We start from the raw sequence: 15,783 nt of genomic DNA on the forward strand, positions 1-15,783 counted from the left end.
ACTCAATTTCATTGAGGGTCGCATCAACATTGTGGTTGCCCTCAGGGGGCCGGGTGGGTGTGGCCAGGGTGGGCATGGCCTACTGGGTGGGCGTGGCTGGAGTGCATGTGGCCTACAGGGTGGGCATGGCCAGCTCTACATCATTCGCGTCAAGGATACCTATGGGGGACTGGGCAGGAGTGGGACAGATCTGAGGGTCTCTGGCAGAAGGAGATGGGACCGGGGCAAATGCCAAGGCATGGTCCACTGGAGGAGTGTCACTGTTCCTCTCAGGCCATGCGGGGAGGGGGCCTGGACGGTGGCGCGGAGGTCAAATGTTCAGCCCAGCCCTCAAGCAGCCATGAGAGTAAGCCCAGCCAAGGGGGTGCCCAGCTGCACTTACCTCCTCAAGGCTGCTGCTGCTATGCTTGCTCTCCTTAGCCAGGTTGCTCATGATGGGTACAAGGGTAAAGTCAAGAGGGAGGCCCACTCTCTCTCCATGTGAGGAGACCTGTCTTTGTATCCAAAGTTTCCTTAGCAATAGGATGGGAGAACCCCCAGGATAGGCCAGGAGGAGGGGGCAAGAGGATGGTGAAAGGGCAGCAGGGAAGGACTAAGGCAGGACTTCCCTCGGACCCTCCCTCTCCTTCCTTCCTTTCTTCCTTCCTTCCTTCAAGTGGTGGGAAAATATTTGAGATGAGGGAGGGAGAAAAACAGCAAGAAACACAGCTGGGGAAGTGTCATCCTTTGTGAGGAATGAAGAAATGCACCATCACCTGGAAGTGGCCAGCACATGGCCCTCGCCTACTTCACTTATCCGGCTTGGTGGGCTCTGGGGGAAGGGATGTCATGAGCAGCATGAGAGTTGATGTTACCTGCACAATTCTGCCCAGCCCCCAGCCTGCCTGGTTTTGGAGGCAGCGGGGTGCTCTCCTCACAGTGCTGAGAGGCTGAGCCAGGTGGCATGAATCTGAAGACAACCGCAATGCTGCCCAGCCTCTAGCCTGCCCAAAGTAGGGAGGGCCATGTGCTGGCCACTTCCAGGCAATGGTGCATTTCTTCATTCCTCACAAAGGGTGATACCTCCCCAGCGCACACCCAGTGGGTGGGGCCGATGCAGCAGGGGCTGATCCCTCGCTGTTTCCAGATGGCCTTGTGGAGCTAAGACTGAATGTGTTTCAGCATAGATGGCCACCACGAAATTGTATATTGGCTCCCGGCCGGCCTGGGCCAGGGCCAAAGCAGTGGGGGCCATTCCCTCACTGTTTCCAGGGTGGGTTCACAGGGCACATGAAACCACTTTGCAGGCCAGATCCAGCCCCCGGGCCTTGTGTTTAAGATGTCTGATCTAGAACGTGGCTGTATTTGAGTTTTCTAATTTTTTTTGCAGATATTGAATAAAGTGCTAGGTCAGTGATTATAATAATGACACTACTATTTTCATCTTAATAAATTTGTTAAGGAAGACCCTTGGGATTTTCATGTTTGGAAAAATCGTTTAGCACTCAGGTAGCTGCCAAAAGTTTGACAGTTGCTTTCTTAATAAATTCATGCAATGAATACCACATCTTTTGTATTTTTTTATGCATATGGCAGGGAAGAAGATAATCCCTCCGAATGTGCAGTGCCTATCTCAACAGCACTTATTAAACAGATAGCCACCAAATTGAATACAAATGGCACCATACATGAAATACTCAGTGATTTTTATGGGAGCAGCAGCTTGCCTCAATCTGCCTGGCCTTACACAAGGAAGGATGTTGCCAGGTATTTTTCCTTTTTATTATTTCTTTTTGGAGTTATTCTACTTGCAATGGCAGAAATATCTTTGCAAGTGACTTGTGATCTTCAAATAACTCACATTTAAGAACTTTATATAATTCAGGTTAGTTTTCTTTAGGAAAGAAGGGGAGGGGATGAATGTGCCTTCAATGTTAAATGTCCCATTCTCCCTCACTCATATGTCTAGAACAGAGATGAGAAAGGTCTCTTTCCAAAATGCTAGAATGTCTCTTCCACTCAACAATCCAGACTACTCTCTCTCTCTCTCTCTTGCTTCACCAAAATGACTGCTGTTGCTCCAAAAAGACATGTTGAATATGTAATTTAATTCTAAGAAAGGTAGCCTTAAGGTCTAAGGGCAGACCAGAGCAGAAACGGAATGCAGTATTTTTACCAGTAGATTTGCTTCACAGCCCTAATTCAGCAAATAATAGTAAACAGGTTACTTTGGTACCAATTCACCAATTATCATTGTAAGAATGTAGTAATAATAACCAGAAATCATGAATGAATACATAAAAACTTCTACACCTCAGGAGAAATAAAAAATAAAGTTAAGTCAGACAAAAGGTGCTTGTAAACTTAATATTTGTCTAGATAGACTTTTGGTTTGGTTTAGTTTGAGGTATTGTTCATGTTTGTTTATTTCTAAAATGTTCAATAGGCAAAAGAAGAAACTGGCAGCTCAGTCCAGCCATCTGTTTCATACTCTGTAATTGTGAGACAGTTGAGGCTGCCCTTCCTTGAATTCACATAGTACACAAAACTATCATCATCAGTGCCTGGGGGAGGTCAAAAAAGGCAAGATGTCAGCTGTGCCATCACAAATCAAAGGCCTTTTTGTATGTGCTACAATATACCTCAGAGGTACAAAGAGGCCATGAGAATGGTGATGCCACAACCCCATTTTGATATACACACCTGGGGGGTATCATAGATGTGGTGGGACATTTAAAAAGTGGAAAAGGGTGGGTATTACTCTTGGACTGGCAGATTGCAAGGCATCCAACAGCAACCTAAGGAAGTCTGGTGATAACCACAGCCCTACCTGCATAGAGGTAGTCCTTGACTTATGACCACAATCGAGACCAAAATTTATGAGGCTAAGTGAGAAATTTGTTAAGCGAGTTTTGCCCCGTTTTACGACTTTTCTTGCCACAGTTGTTGAGTGAAATTGCCATTGTTAAGTTAGCAACCCAGTTGTTAAGTGAACCTGCCTTTGCTTATCAGAATGTCGCAGAAGGTGATCACATAACCCCGGGACACCGCAAGCATCATATATATGAACCAGTTGCCAAGCATCTGAATTTTGATCATGTGACCCTGGGAATGCTGCAGCGGTTGCAGTCATAAGTTTTTCCAGTGCATTTGTAACTTTGAACAGTCACTAAGTGAACTGTTGTAAGTCGAGGACTACTTTTACTACAGTTTTCAGAGATGATTAGGAGAGTTATGCAATGGAGCCATGTCTTTCTTAAAAAAATAAGTAAATGAAGATAGATTTGCCATTAGGCTCTATGTAAATGTACATAGAGGATCTGAGGGATCTGTATTAATCCTAGAAATAAGTAGTTGGGATATCAAGAGGATTTTCTTGAACCCGTACATATTTCAGTATCTATTCAGCATTTCCCTCCTAACTAGGAGACTCTAATCTTTTCCTTTTGTAACTTTCCAACCTAAACTGCATTCCATGGCAGAGGGTAATTTTTCACATGGCAACATAGGGGTAGGAGGAAGATGAGGTTTAATATTCATTTTTTAAAAACAACAGTCATATATGCAGAAAACATATGTACCATTTCAAGAATAAGAAAATGGCCAAGAGTCTCATTTCCAGGTGTTGTCCAGGAAAATCTTTAATTCAATTACTTCAAAATCTCAGTTGTTTTTTGATCTTTGAATAAAGGCCTATTTCAATTAAGGCAGAGAACCTAAATCAGGGACAGGTTTGTCTTGATTGTTTTTCAGAATCATGCGTCTCGTCAGGAACACTACAGTGTAACCAAGGCTTTATGAATGGCTAGGATGATAAACTGCAAACTTAATCAATGAATTAACCATTTTCTTTTTATCTCCCCTTTGATATGTTCCTTGGAACAGCAGTGAACAGCTCACTCAGTGGGATAGCCCAATGCGCGTGAAGCTATCGGTGTGGAAGCCATGTGTGAAAACGCTGCTGATAGAACTCCTGCCGTGGGCTCTGCTGATCAATCAGTCCAAGTGGGATCTTTGGCTATTTGAAGGAGAAAGGATTGTTCTGCAGATTCCCACTGGGAAAACAATGATACCGCCAAACTTCCAGGCAGGCTTTCCATTCTTGAAAATGTTTTCTTTTCATTTCATGAGAATGGGACATGTCAAATCAACGGCCACAAGATCTTGCTGAACCATGACATAGGGCACAGTGCATCTTGTTTTTGTTAGTAGCTACAGAAGTAGAGAATCACATAACTAACAAGTGGGGGCATTTGTCTGCTTACTCTCCAGCAGAAAGTTGGCCCACCTATCCAGTTAATTCTGTTCATAATGTGGTACAAACAGTGAGAAGTCTCTTTTTAAGATCAGTGACAGCTTCCATTATTTGAAGTGTGAGGGATTTTTATGGGAGTTTTGAAGTTGAGCAGCCAGGGCTACTATGTTGGCATGCTTTGAAAATGTTCCAGAATTGTTTCAAATTTCACACAAGCATGGCACATTCCTGATTTTATCAGAGTAGCACAATTTTTTCAGGTTTTGTGTTTAATAAATTCCCTCATAAATGTTTATGTGACTTTTAAAGCATTAGGAGTTTTCACATACTATTTTCACATACTTTTTAATACCAGAGAAGTGCGGCACTTGTGCAAATTCCAAAGTCTTTCTGAGGAATCATTTCTGAAATGAGCACAATTTTTATATTTATTCCTTTATGTTCCTTAAACAAATAGGATTAAAACCTTTAATATAACTTAACTATCTCTAATTATGTGTATAGGCCAGATTGATTTGTTGATATAAAATATTTCTAACTGAACTTTTTGTGCATGGCTCTCTGATGCCTTCTCTATTTAGAATTTTAAGCCATATCTTTGGATGTACAGAATTAGTCTTAGCTGTGAATCATACACTTAATTGGGTAGGAGATGTAGAAGTTACTTGAGTGTCTCTTCTACAGCAGGGGTCCCCAACCCCCGGTCCGTGGCATGCCAGCAACCGGTCCACACAAACAAGCAAAGCCCATCCACGGGAGGCAGGCAACACATAAAACCACGCCCTCTCTGGTCCGTGGAAAAACCTCTCTCCGTGGAACCGGTCCCTGGTGCCCAAAAGGTTGGGGACCTCTGTTCTACAGCATATAAACATTTTGGTCTGTTTTATCATACTAAGTTTATTTATTTTATTTTTATTTTATTTTATTTTTATTCCATTTATATCCCGCCCTTCTCCGAAGACTCAGGGCGGCTTACAAGCTTAGCAGTAGCCTTCATTCTATGTATATGCCTGCTTATTAGGGCTTTCATACACCCCCCAAGCGGCATTATTACAAAGTCAGCTTAATTGCCCCCAACAATCTGGGTCCTCATTTACCTACCTCGGAAGGATGGAAGGCTGAGTCAACCTTGAGCCTGGTGGGATGCGAACCTGCACTAATTGCAGGCAGCTGGTGTTACTTAAGGAGGCATTAGCCCACTGCTCCACCATTGCACAAAGCTTTACATAGTGTGGTACAAAAAATGAAGCTTTGAAAGCAATATAATTCTGGGTTTCAAAATTAGCAGTATGAATGTTGATAGAAACTTACAAAGACCTTCATCTAGGCAGAAAAAAAAATCCAAGGCCCATGTATAGTATTAGAGATGAATACTGGACAGTGGTGGACATGAAAGTGATCTGGGTGCTTTAGTAGGTCAGAAGTTGAACATGAGGCAACAAGGAAGCAGCATAATAGGCTGCATGGACAAAGTTTAAGTGTCAAGATCTTCCTTCGTTTCTATTATGCTTTAGTTAGAACATATTTAAAATACTGCTTTCATTTTGTATATGCATTTAAGGAAATAAATCAGAGCATAACCAAAGAAGGTCAGTCAAGATAGGTGGTCTAAAATAAGAACTTATTGAGGAACAGCTGGAGGAGTTGGGTATGCTTAGCCTAGTAAAGGCAAGATTGGAGAAATAAAATATTTATCTTTATTTATTTTATATTTATATTTATCATACTGAAGGACTGTCCTGTAAAAACGTTTGCAAAGTTTATTTGGGATTATATAAGTCTGGAAACTCCCTGTGTATAAATATCAAATGGAAGTACTGAGAAATGGAAGGATAATCAAATATTCTATTTCAGGAAGCTTTTCAGATTGGAATATATTGGGCAAACAGTAATACTGTGCACAAGTCAGTCGCCATTAAGCTCGTTCACAACATGACATCCCCAAAATGGAAGGATGGTGACAATGAGGAGGTGGTAACACTGGATGAAGAAGGATTTGTGGAAGCAGAGATCAGACTTGGAGCTTTTCCAGGTCATCAAAAGGTTAGTCCTACTAGAATTATATCCAAATCTTTAAAAGCAATAAGTAGAAAAAATGTGTCTGCCATTAAGTTTTTTTAAAAAATATCTCATTGAAAAATTGCTAAAAAAGATATGCCAAATTTTAAGTAATTAATAGTAATTAATTTTTCCAAGAAGGCACTTTTACTTGAACGGAAGCCTTTACTGTTGCTCCTGTGCCTATTAGAAGAAAATAATTTGGTTTCTAGTTCTGCCATTTAGTACAACCAGGAACGGAGAACTAAATTCTCCATTTATGCAGATCAGATCCCATTTCTCAACTGACCTGGCAGACAGGATAATATCAAAAGCTCCACATTTTATCATTAGTTTGTCTGTATAGGCAGGTGGCAAAAGGCCCAAAGAATGGTTCTGAGGACTACTATTTTTTTCTCCTGTTGTGGCTAAGCAAAGATGTTCCTGCTTATGAGCAATAAATGAAGTAGTAGAAGGTAATGAAGAAATGGAGAAGTGTCAGTGAGGTTACAAAGATGGAGAACTTCCTGTCAGGGAAGCCTCCCATGTCTGTTTCTCTAAACTTAATGAAGGGAACACCTTAAGAAAAATGGCTCAATAGATTCCAGAAGAAGTCTATGTCAGAAGAAGGTGGCATTTTTATATATCTTTCTCCAAGAGGAGTGTTTTTCTACTTTTTTTTCTAGCATGAGGACAAATTATTAATTGTATATGCCTAACCTTCTATTACTTTATTCTGCAGTTGTGTCAGTTCTGCATTTCTTCCATTGTTCGACGTGGTATTCAAATCCTACAGATCGAAGACAAGACAATAATTGTCAATAACACCCCATTCCAAATCAGTGTCTGGCCACTGTTCTCTGCTATGAAGTCCCAGCTCGGGGAAGAGGTACAACTTTGATTACATATTTCTTTAATATATGTTCAAGCTGTTTCTCTAAGCAGGAGGAATTTACAGCAGGAGAAAGTTAAGTTATTCCAGTTAAAAGGTAGATGCCATAATATACTCAGTCATGGAAATGAAAAATGATTGTTTGCCAGGTCCTAGTATTAGTTCTGCCTGGCTCTCTTTAGATACTTAAAGCTGCTGAAACAGGAGTAACAGAATCTGGAATAACTATTGACCAGTTCTAAGAATTATGTTACAGCACTTTCATATAAGGCGGGTACATCTGCCGACAGCCTGAAAGTATGCAGCACCTCAACACAACTCTGTTAGTTTATAAGCATTTCCCAAGTTCTGTATACAAAACATGTGAGTAAAATACATTTGGAAATGCAGAATGCCACCCTTTCATAAATCCCTTCCTTAGAAACCAAATAAATAACATGTGGCATTCCTCAGTGCACTTTATATGACTTGTCTTGGTTTTTATTGAAGTTGAGGCATCCACTAGTGCCATTATGCAAAACATAATGGTTCTTTCTTTTACTAAGGAAAGGGGTGTGTTTCCCAATTTCATTCAAAACAATGTTTTTCAATAAAATAATTCTGTGAGCTGCAAACTACTGCTGAAACTTGTGTATTGCTGTGCTTCTCCTCTCAATTTCTCCATCATTGGAATAATGAAATTCAAATATTGAAGGACCAAGACAAAAACTTTTATTATACATGGAATAGCAAATTCTTCAGAAGTTTACAATACCAGTTTGTCAGATATTCCAGCATACAGGGGGGAGGTACAAAAACTATCCATATGGTGTTCAGAGAACAATTTGCACCTGAACATCGGCAAGACAAAAGAGATGGTGCTAGACTTCCGGAGGAAAAGAGAAGAACCTGCTCCACTTTACATCGGGGGGGGGGGCTGTGTGGAGAGAGTTTCCTCCTTTAAATTTCTGGGAGTGTACCTCTGTGAAGATCTTACCTGGAAAGTTAATATAACCCAGGTGGCCAGAAAGGCCCAACAGAGACTCCACTTCCTCAGGGTCTTGCAGAAGAACAGGGTAGAACAACGGCTAATGACCTTCTTTTACCAGTCTACTATAGAGAGCATCCTCTCATACTGTATTGTGGTTTGGTATGCTGGCCTGACAGCCGCAGATAGGAAAGTATTACAGAGGGTAGTGAGCACAGCACAAGACATTGTGGGCTGTCCCCTGACACCACTGGATGACATCACCAGGGCTCGCTGCCTTGGAAGAGTGAGGAAAATTCTCAGCGACGACTCACACCCTGGTCGGTATCTCTTTACTCTCCTACCATCAGGTAGGAGATACAGGAGCATAGCTAGCCATACCAACAGGCTGAAGAACAGCTTTTATCCATGGGCTGTTAGGCTTTTGATTGGGAAATAATTTTATAATTTTATGTGTGATTGACTTGCGCGGCCAGTGTGTTGTGCAATTAGCTCATGGTGTAACAAGATGGTGGGTTTGTTGCCACTGTGAGTTGCGGGGGGGGGCACGAAGGGAGGCTCAGCCAGTCTCAATGTATACATGGTTGTAATTTGACAATAAAGGTTCATTCATTCATAATACTTATGTACTCTATTCCTTTTAATTTTCTCGCCCTTTTGTTTCCTAGTTTTTACCATCTCCAGACAGCAGACTATTTAGTGTTGGTTCTGCTACAGAGTCAGATGCTGCCAAAGCTTGTTCTGTGCTTTACTGGGACTTGATGCCTGACATGAGCCAATTCATTTCTGAGGAGCTTCCCATTCAGAAGTATATGTTGCTAAGCTTCAGACACAACACAAATGGTCCTGACATTCCATGCTGGAGCTTACCAGCTGTCATTAGACAGGAATTCCCAAGGCAGAGCGTAGCTGTACCTCTTGGTAGTAGAGATGAAAATGGATTCTGCACCAGGTATGTAGACTGTATGCGAATGAAACTTTCATTTAAGTGGAAACTGTTTGATATTGTAAATTCAATTGTACTTTTCATATAACCCTCTTCACGCTATTAGAAAACGTAAATATATATTTTTCTCACAGTATGCGTTCACTGTGTGTTTCCAATAAGAAAAGGAAAGGGGAAAAGGAAATGTATAATATTTTACTGGACAGATCTTTTCTGACACGGTTAATGTGAGCCAGAGAATACCACAATTCTGCAAAACAAGAATGTTCTTCTTTGTGGTTACACATGTAGGTTTCCTACACCTGTGCATGGCACTCTTGGGATATCATGGAGTTCAGCTTCTGACAGCTACATTGTCACCACTATTGCCTATGATGCAGCTCAAAGATCATCTTGCTATTCACTTTAGTTCTTTCAATCACTGAGCAGTAACAAAAGCTTTTTCATGTATACGTATATACCAGAGAGGAAAGTAGCAGTATCAACATTACAGTAGCTACGTTATTTTTCTGTGCTTCTAATTAGGCCCAATCTGAAGTAATAAAAGACAGTGTCAAGAAATTGATACAAAAATATACAACTCAGATTAGTATCTCAGCTAAAATATAAACATAAAGGTTTTCCTTATCCAGTCGTATATGACTCTAAAGGGCAGTGCTCATCTCTGTTTCTTAGGCAAGGGAGCCAGCTTTGTCCAAAGACATGTGGCCAGCATGACTATACACCAAGGAGCACAGAACACTATTGTGTTCCCACCAAAGTAGTACCTATTTTTCTACTCGCATTTGCATGCTTTCAAACTCTAGATGGGCAGGTGCTGGAGCAAGTAATGGGAACTCATCCTGTTGTGCAGCACTGGGGTCTTAGCTTTCCAGCTGACAAGCTCAACCTCTTTAATCCCTGAGCCATCATGGCACTGACCTAAAATATAAGGCCCCAGTAATGTATATGGCTTGTAACATTTAAAAGTGTAATCAGAGTCTCTTCCGATACATTTTGCATAAAGAATTAATACTTCAGCTAAGTTCAGAAAGGGCCATAACCCACCTCACAGGATTGTTATTGTGGGGAAAATAGGAGGAAGTTGTGTTGGATGCGTTATTTGTAAAAATTAATAAAGGCAGGACAGATACAAACAAAAAAGAAAATAAAATATATGGAAGAATATATTTTCTTGTTGCAACTGGTTTCATCAAATGGAAAGAGTGACTGGGCTGATTAAATATTTCTGATGATGAAATGCGTTGCTGCTCACAAAAGTTAATGCCTTTTAATAAAATGTATTCATTGGAAAAGAAGTTTCCAGATTCCTTCTGATTCTTTGTCATCATAGACATAATATGTATCTCTTCCTACATGTTGTTTGCAGCATATAAATTAAACAAATGAATAAAGTTTTTATCTGTAACCCCATAAAATAGCAAATTATCTGAAACCATAGAAATGTGACACTTCTATCAGAATACCTTAGTCAAAAAATGAAAGCTACTCTTGATTACTACCATTCAGTTATAAAATTTGCTTTCTCTTCAGAGATTTACTCAAGTCAGTGCCTTAGTAACTCCTGAAAGCACTAGGAATTCTGGTGTGGGCCAATTAGAATTGGATGCAAATTCCGCCAAAAATGATATAGTCCTATGATATGTGCAGCCTCATATCACATAGGAGATGCAACTATTAACAGTAGGAATAGAGGGATTGTTATTTGAATGGTTGAGACATGTAGTAATGTACTTGTTACATGAAAAAGGTGTCCTCATTTCTTTCATATTTCTGCTTTTCATTCCTTATATATGACAGCAATCAATGATGCAAATGATTTTGTTCATTTAGCTTCAGGTATTTTGAGGATGTGATATTTTCATAATCTAATCTCTTCCTCTGGGTGTGTTAGATCTCTTCCAATGTAGTAGTTGAAGAGAAAGATAGCTATTTATAGTTTATTTGAAAGAAGAACAAACGAGAAGAATATGGAAGAAAATTAATGAGGGAAGTGATGATCTGGAGAATACAGAAGGAAAGTGTCCAAGTTTTAAAGGCAACCTATATCCAAAGTTGCCTTCCCCTTTGAAACTAAACCACTCCTTACAGTAAAAATTCCATTGCTGATTAGAAAACTTGATTTCCATTTCCTGTCCCGAAACTGATTTTGTTCTTAGAATATACTGTAGATATAAATAAGAAGCTATATAAAGTTAAGCAAGATCAGAATCAACCATATGGTATTGCCTTTAGAGTAATCTATGTGGGAGATGCTTTGAAGACAATGAGTTTCAATCCCTAAGCACTGAGGAGGGGAATACCTTATATCATTTCAATCATTCAACAGTGACTTCTCTGGATGATTTATGAAGAGTGTGGCTGAGCTTCAAGAGATTCCAAAATATGCCTTAGAAAAAAGTTGCTGACAAAACACAGTAATCCTACCAGACATCAGCAGGACACACTAGCAAAGTTCTAAAGAAGTAAAGATTCCTGGCTCCAGACTTGATATATTTTGTATTCACCTATTTTAAGTTTATTCTCTCCTTTACAATAAAAACCCTGTGTAGACTAGATATGGATGCTCGATAGACATGAGAGCTCAGTTATTTGCTCATTTCTTCTTAAACAATAGATAAATTATCTTCTTTTTTCCAGCTGCATACTGAACACAATATTTTCATTTTTCTGTGTTCATATATGTTTCTAATGCTATCATTTTTGGTATAAAAATGTGTAGATTATTTTTTAAAATGAACTCAATTTATTATAATCATAATCATAATAGTAAAGTTGGAAGGGACCTTGGAGGTCATCTAGTCCAACCCCCTGTTCAGGCAGGAAACCCTATACCATTTCAGGCAAATGGCTGTCCAGTCTCTTCTTAAAAACTTCCAGTGTTGGAGCATTCACAGCTTCTGGAGGCAGGTTGTTCCACTGGTTAATTGTTCTAACTGTCAGGAAGTTTCTGCTTAGTTCTAGGTTGCTTCTCTCCTTGATTAGTTTCCATCCGTTGCTTCTTGTCCTGCCTTCGGGCGCTTTGGAGAATAGCTTGACTCCCTCTTCTTTGTGGCAGCCCCTGAGATCCTGGATAATTGTTCTACTGTAATATTGGCTATTTATTTCAAACGGCCATTAAACTAACATAGGAAACTACTAATAATGAATCAGGTCATTTTCCTCACTGCCTGCTTTTCCAGAGTAACCTTGGACTTTATGCATGGAAAGCATTTAGAGAAAATAAGCGACTCTTCCAGCACTGAAAATATGTAAGGAGATTTTAGCATGCCACAAGAGTGTGGTTCAAGAAACATTCTAAATAATTATTTAAATTTTGCTTTGACAGTATACCTACGTTGAAGAATATTATCAATTTCTTTGATGATGAATAAAATCATTGTATTTTTAATGAAACTGATTAATATTCTTGATCACTGTTTGGTCAAACATTATTTAGAATACAGAAGAAAAAACAATTTGTTTGATTCAAGTTCAAAAATAGTGCCCAAGTTTTTCTTTCACTAGATCTTTTTAAAATCGGCATTCATTATATACATATATACTATTACCATTTTGCATTTATTTAGTATAAGTGGTGTTTAGTACTGGAAAGTTCTTTGGAGTAGTCACATTAATACTACAGAATTGTCCTTTTAAATGAAGGACATCTTTAGGGCAAATCTTGTACATATGATTATATTTTCTCACATGAAATCTTTTTGTATTACAACTACTTCCCCATCTAGTTTTTCTTTCTTAGGTTTTTCATAAGGTTAATGTTATATTTAAGATAGGAGGATTTTGATTTTAGGTAAAAAAAAAACTTCAAATAATTATTCTTTAATATCTTACTAAGAAGGTACAGTTTTTAGCTGCAAATGAACCTTTTTTCAAAGAAGTGTGTATTTTGCATTCTTGTTTAGAGCTATAGCATTGACTTACCAGGAACATCTTGGGGTGACATACTTAACTCTATCAGAAGATCCTAGTCCTCGCATAATTATCTACAACAGGTGTCCTGTCTCACTGCTTTTGAAAGAAAACATCAAAGGTATGTCATTTTTGTTGCTACAGCATAATGCTTCAGCCTTTTAATGAAGAGGCTTGTGCTTGTTTTTCCTTGTCATTTATCCAAAATGAAGCCAAACTTTAGTTTGTGTGGGCAAGGAAGTAAAGAGAAGATCCATAAAATAAACAAGGAAATGATATGTACTGATAATCTGTCAGATAGAGTTCTTTACAGGCTAGATTTGCATGTGCATATTGAGATATGGAATTGCACCATAAATTCAGAGACTGTTCTTTAAAGTGCCTATTTGATATTTCCTTAAATTATAGACACACCAAAGTTTGCTATTTACTGCAAGCATATTCCAGCTGAAAGTTCAGTGCACCATGAGCTTTATCATCAAATTGCCAGCTATCCAGATTGCAAAAACAGAGAATTGGTTCCTAGCATTCTTTTAAAAGTTGTATCATCAGAGGAACAGGCAAATGAATGGAGTGATTCTGTTGACATTAATAACCAAGGAACACAGGTTAGTGGTTTTAAATTGACTGTGTTGCAGCGTAAAGTATTTTAACAATAAAAGATAACATTTGCATAGAGCACATTATAAATCCACAATAATAACAAATAATATCTACAACTTAAAAACAAATAAAGGGCCTGAATGCATTTCCTTGTAGCAGAAAAGGGTTTTTTATAGGTATGCTAATTTTATATGACACTCTTCTATTTAATTTTTAAAAAGCAAGAAATATATACTATGAAAAAGGAGAGAGACTAATATTTTGGTCCTCCCAAGAGATGCTAAATGATCCTTCCTTAAATAATTGTTTTTTCTGTTGTGTTTAGTGATTCTTCTACCTTAGCAGAACCGTATATGTAAACATTTTTTGAGTTTCAAAAATAAAGCGGAATCAGATTATAATACCTTATTGATTTGAGGGCAGTTCTGTTATCATTGTAAAGGTAGAAATGCAATCTTTTTCCAGCTTTTAAAGACTGAATATATTTTTTTTACATTTTATTCTTTTTTTTATCATAAAACATTTTAATTTTTTTCTATTTTTGAACCGTGTAAACGTTTTATTCTTCATTACATTTTTCAATCTTATCAATCAACATGTGCTTTCCATTGTTCAGAAACATTTGTTGTTTTGGGTTCGATGTTAGAAGTTAAGATTATCTTATAACAATTTTAAAATGCATGCTTTTTGGTGCCTTTTAACCATATTTAAAATAGAACCAGCAAGGGATTGTGGAATGGTATCATTTTTCTGCTTCAAATCTATGTTCCTATCCAAAGTCTGTTGGGGAGAGATGAAGTGATAAGGGTATCACTTTAACTTTTTAAGAGTAAATATTAGCTCCCACATTGGTGATTACTTTCATTTTAAATATTTAACAGTGGCAGAGCTTGTTTTGCTGAAATCTTGTATTATTTAGTTGCACCATGAATATATATGAAGTTTTATAGAGCAAGAGATTTAAAGAGGAAAGGAATCCTGGCCAAGGATTTTCCAAACCAAATGTTGCTAGTGAAGAGATAAAGAAAATATAATAAAGAAAACTTATAGAGAAGTGAGAGGAATGAGAAACACAACACTACCAAGGGATTATTGTCAACAAATGCTGCATCTTTCCCAAGTTAAGCTAAAAAATAAAAATCAGTAAGCAATGCTGTTAATTGCTGAACAAACACTTGGATCATAGAATTGCTACCAAAAGAAGAAATATTATCTCTTCCCTTGGTCTTTTCTTGTATTGTCCAGGATTGTGGTTTGGGATTGCGTGGTTCCTCAGGAGATCCCTTAGTAAACATTTTGAAGGGAACAACGAGGGCTTGGATGGAAAAAGGATTTCCTCAATGTCAACCTGTAGTCAGAGAAATGATGCCACTTTCAGTCTATGTCTAGGTTTCCCGAGTGAAAGTTCACATTTTTCATGATGTGGATGCTTTTATCCAGAGAGCATCAGCTTCCACTGCTTTTTCTGCAGGTTTCATTTTCTTGGTTATGTATTAAAGTTCAAAGAGCTTTTGGTTACATTATTTAAAAACTTATTTGCCAAATGGAACTCTATCTTGAAATCAGAATATTGAAAAAAATGTGCTATCAAGTATATAATCATTTCTCAGAAACACAGAACTTGCAATTCCTTTGCATTAGAATTGGTTAGTTCTGGTTGTAATTTTGGCACAAAAATGAAAGCAACTCCGATATCATAAGATCGTAAGCTGTTTGCTCTTTCAGTTGAGCCATTAATTTAAGTGCTCTTTCCTCTTGTAAGAAAGCTCAGTAGATACTAACTGAAATTCCCATCTGCCATTTGCTATCAAAGCCAACTTTGGCTCAGATTCCAAAGCGTTCAGAAACAGGCAGGAGTTGCAAAGGCAAAAAAAATTTCCCTTTTCACAATGCAAGTTTAAAAGCATACTTAAGGAAGGCAAATGTCTGTAACTCTAAGAAACTAAATAGTAGAGCTTCCTCTGCTATGTTTATTTGACCTGAGGAATTAATTGCCATCAGGAAATCTTCAAAGAAATAATTCAGCAAGATGTTATTTCATGTTTCAGAAGAGTTCTGTGTCCACTAATAACATTGCTAAGCCAAGATAAGTGTAATCTAGAAACAAGAATAGTAATTTATCAAGCTTTTAATAACATGGCTACATTTGAAAAAAGGTTCCCTTTTCCATTCCCTTGGTTAGATTAAGCACA

At 38.4% G+C, this 15,783-nt stretch overlaps 1 protein-coding gene across 3 annotated transcripts in view; it reads left to right on the forward strand.

Moving 5' to 3' along the window:
* VPS13B (vacuolar protein sorting 13 homolog B) overlaps positions 1–15,783 on the forward strand; it is a 354,623-nt gene that overhangs the window by 314,210 nt on the left and 24,630 nt on the right. For all 3 annotated transcript variants that reach the window (XM_081322737.1, XM_081322739.1, XM_081322738.1), the window contains exons 48-54: positions 1,576–1,746; positions 3,865–4,066; positions 6,089–6,277; positions 7,014–7,160; positions 8,799–9,082; positions 12,982–13,109; positions 13,397–13,596. In XM_081322737.1, the coding sequence (XP_081178863.1) occupies positions 1,576–1,746; positions 3,865–4,066; positions 6,089–6,277; positions 7,014–7,160; positions 8,799–9,082; positions 12,982–13,109; positions 13,397–13,596 (1,321 nt within the window). The remainder of the gene's footprint in view (positions 1–1,575; positions 1,747–3,864; positions 4,067–6,088; positions 6,278–7,013; positions 7,161–8,798; positions 9,083–12,981; positions 13,110–13,396; positions 13,597–15,783) is intronic.

This window comes from Vipera berus, assembly GCF_964194415.1.
Source record: "Vipera berus genome assembly, chromosome: 3".
NCBI lineage: Eukaryota > Metazoa > Chordata > Lepidosauria > Squamata > Viperidae > Vipera > Vipera berus.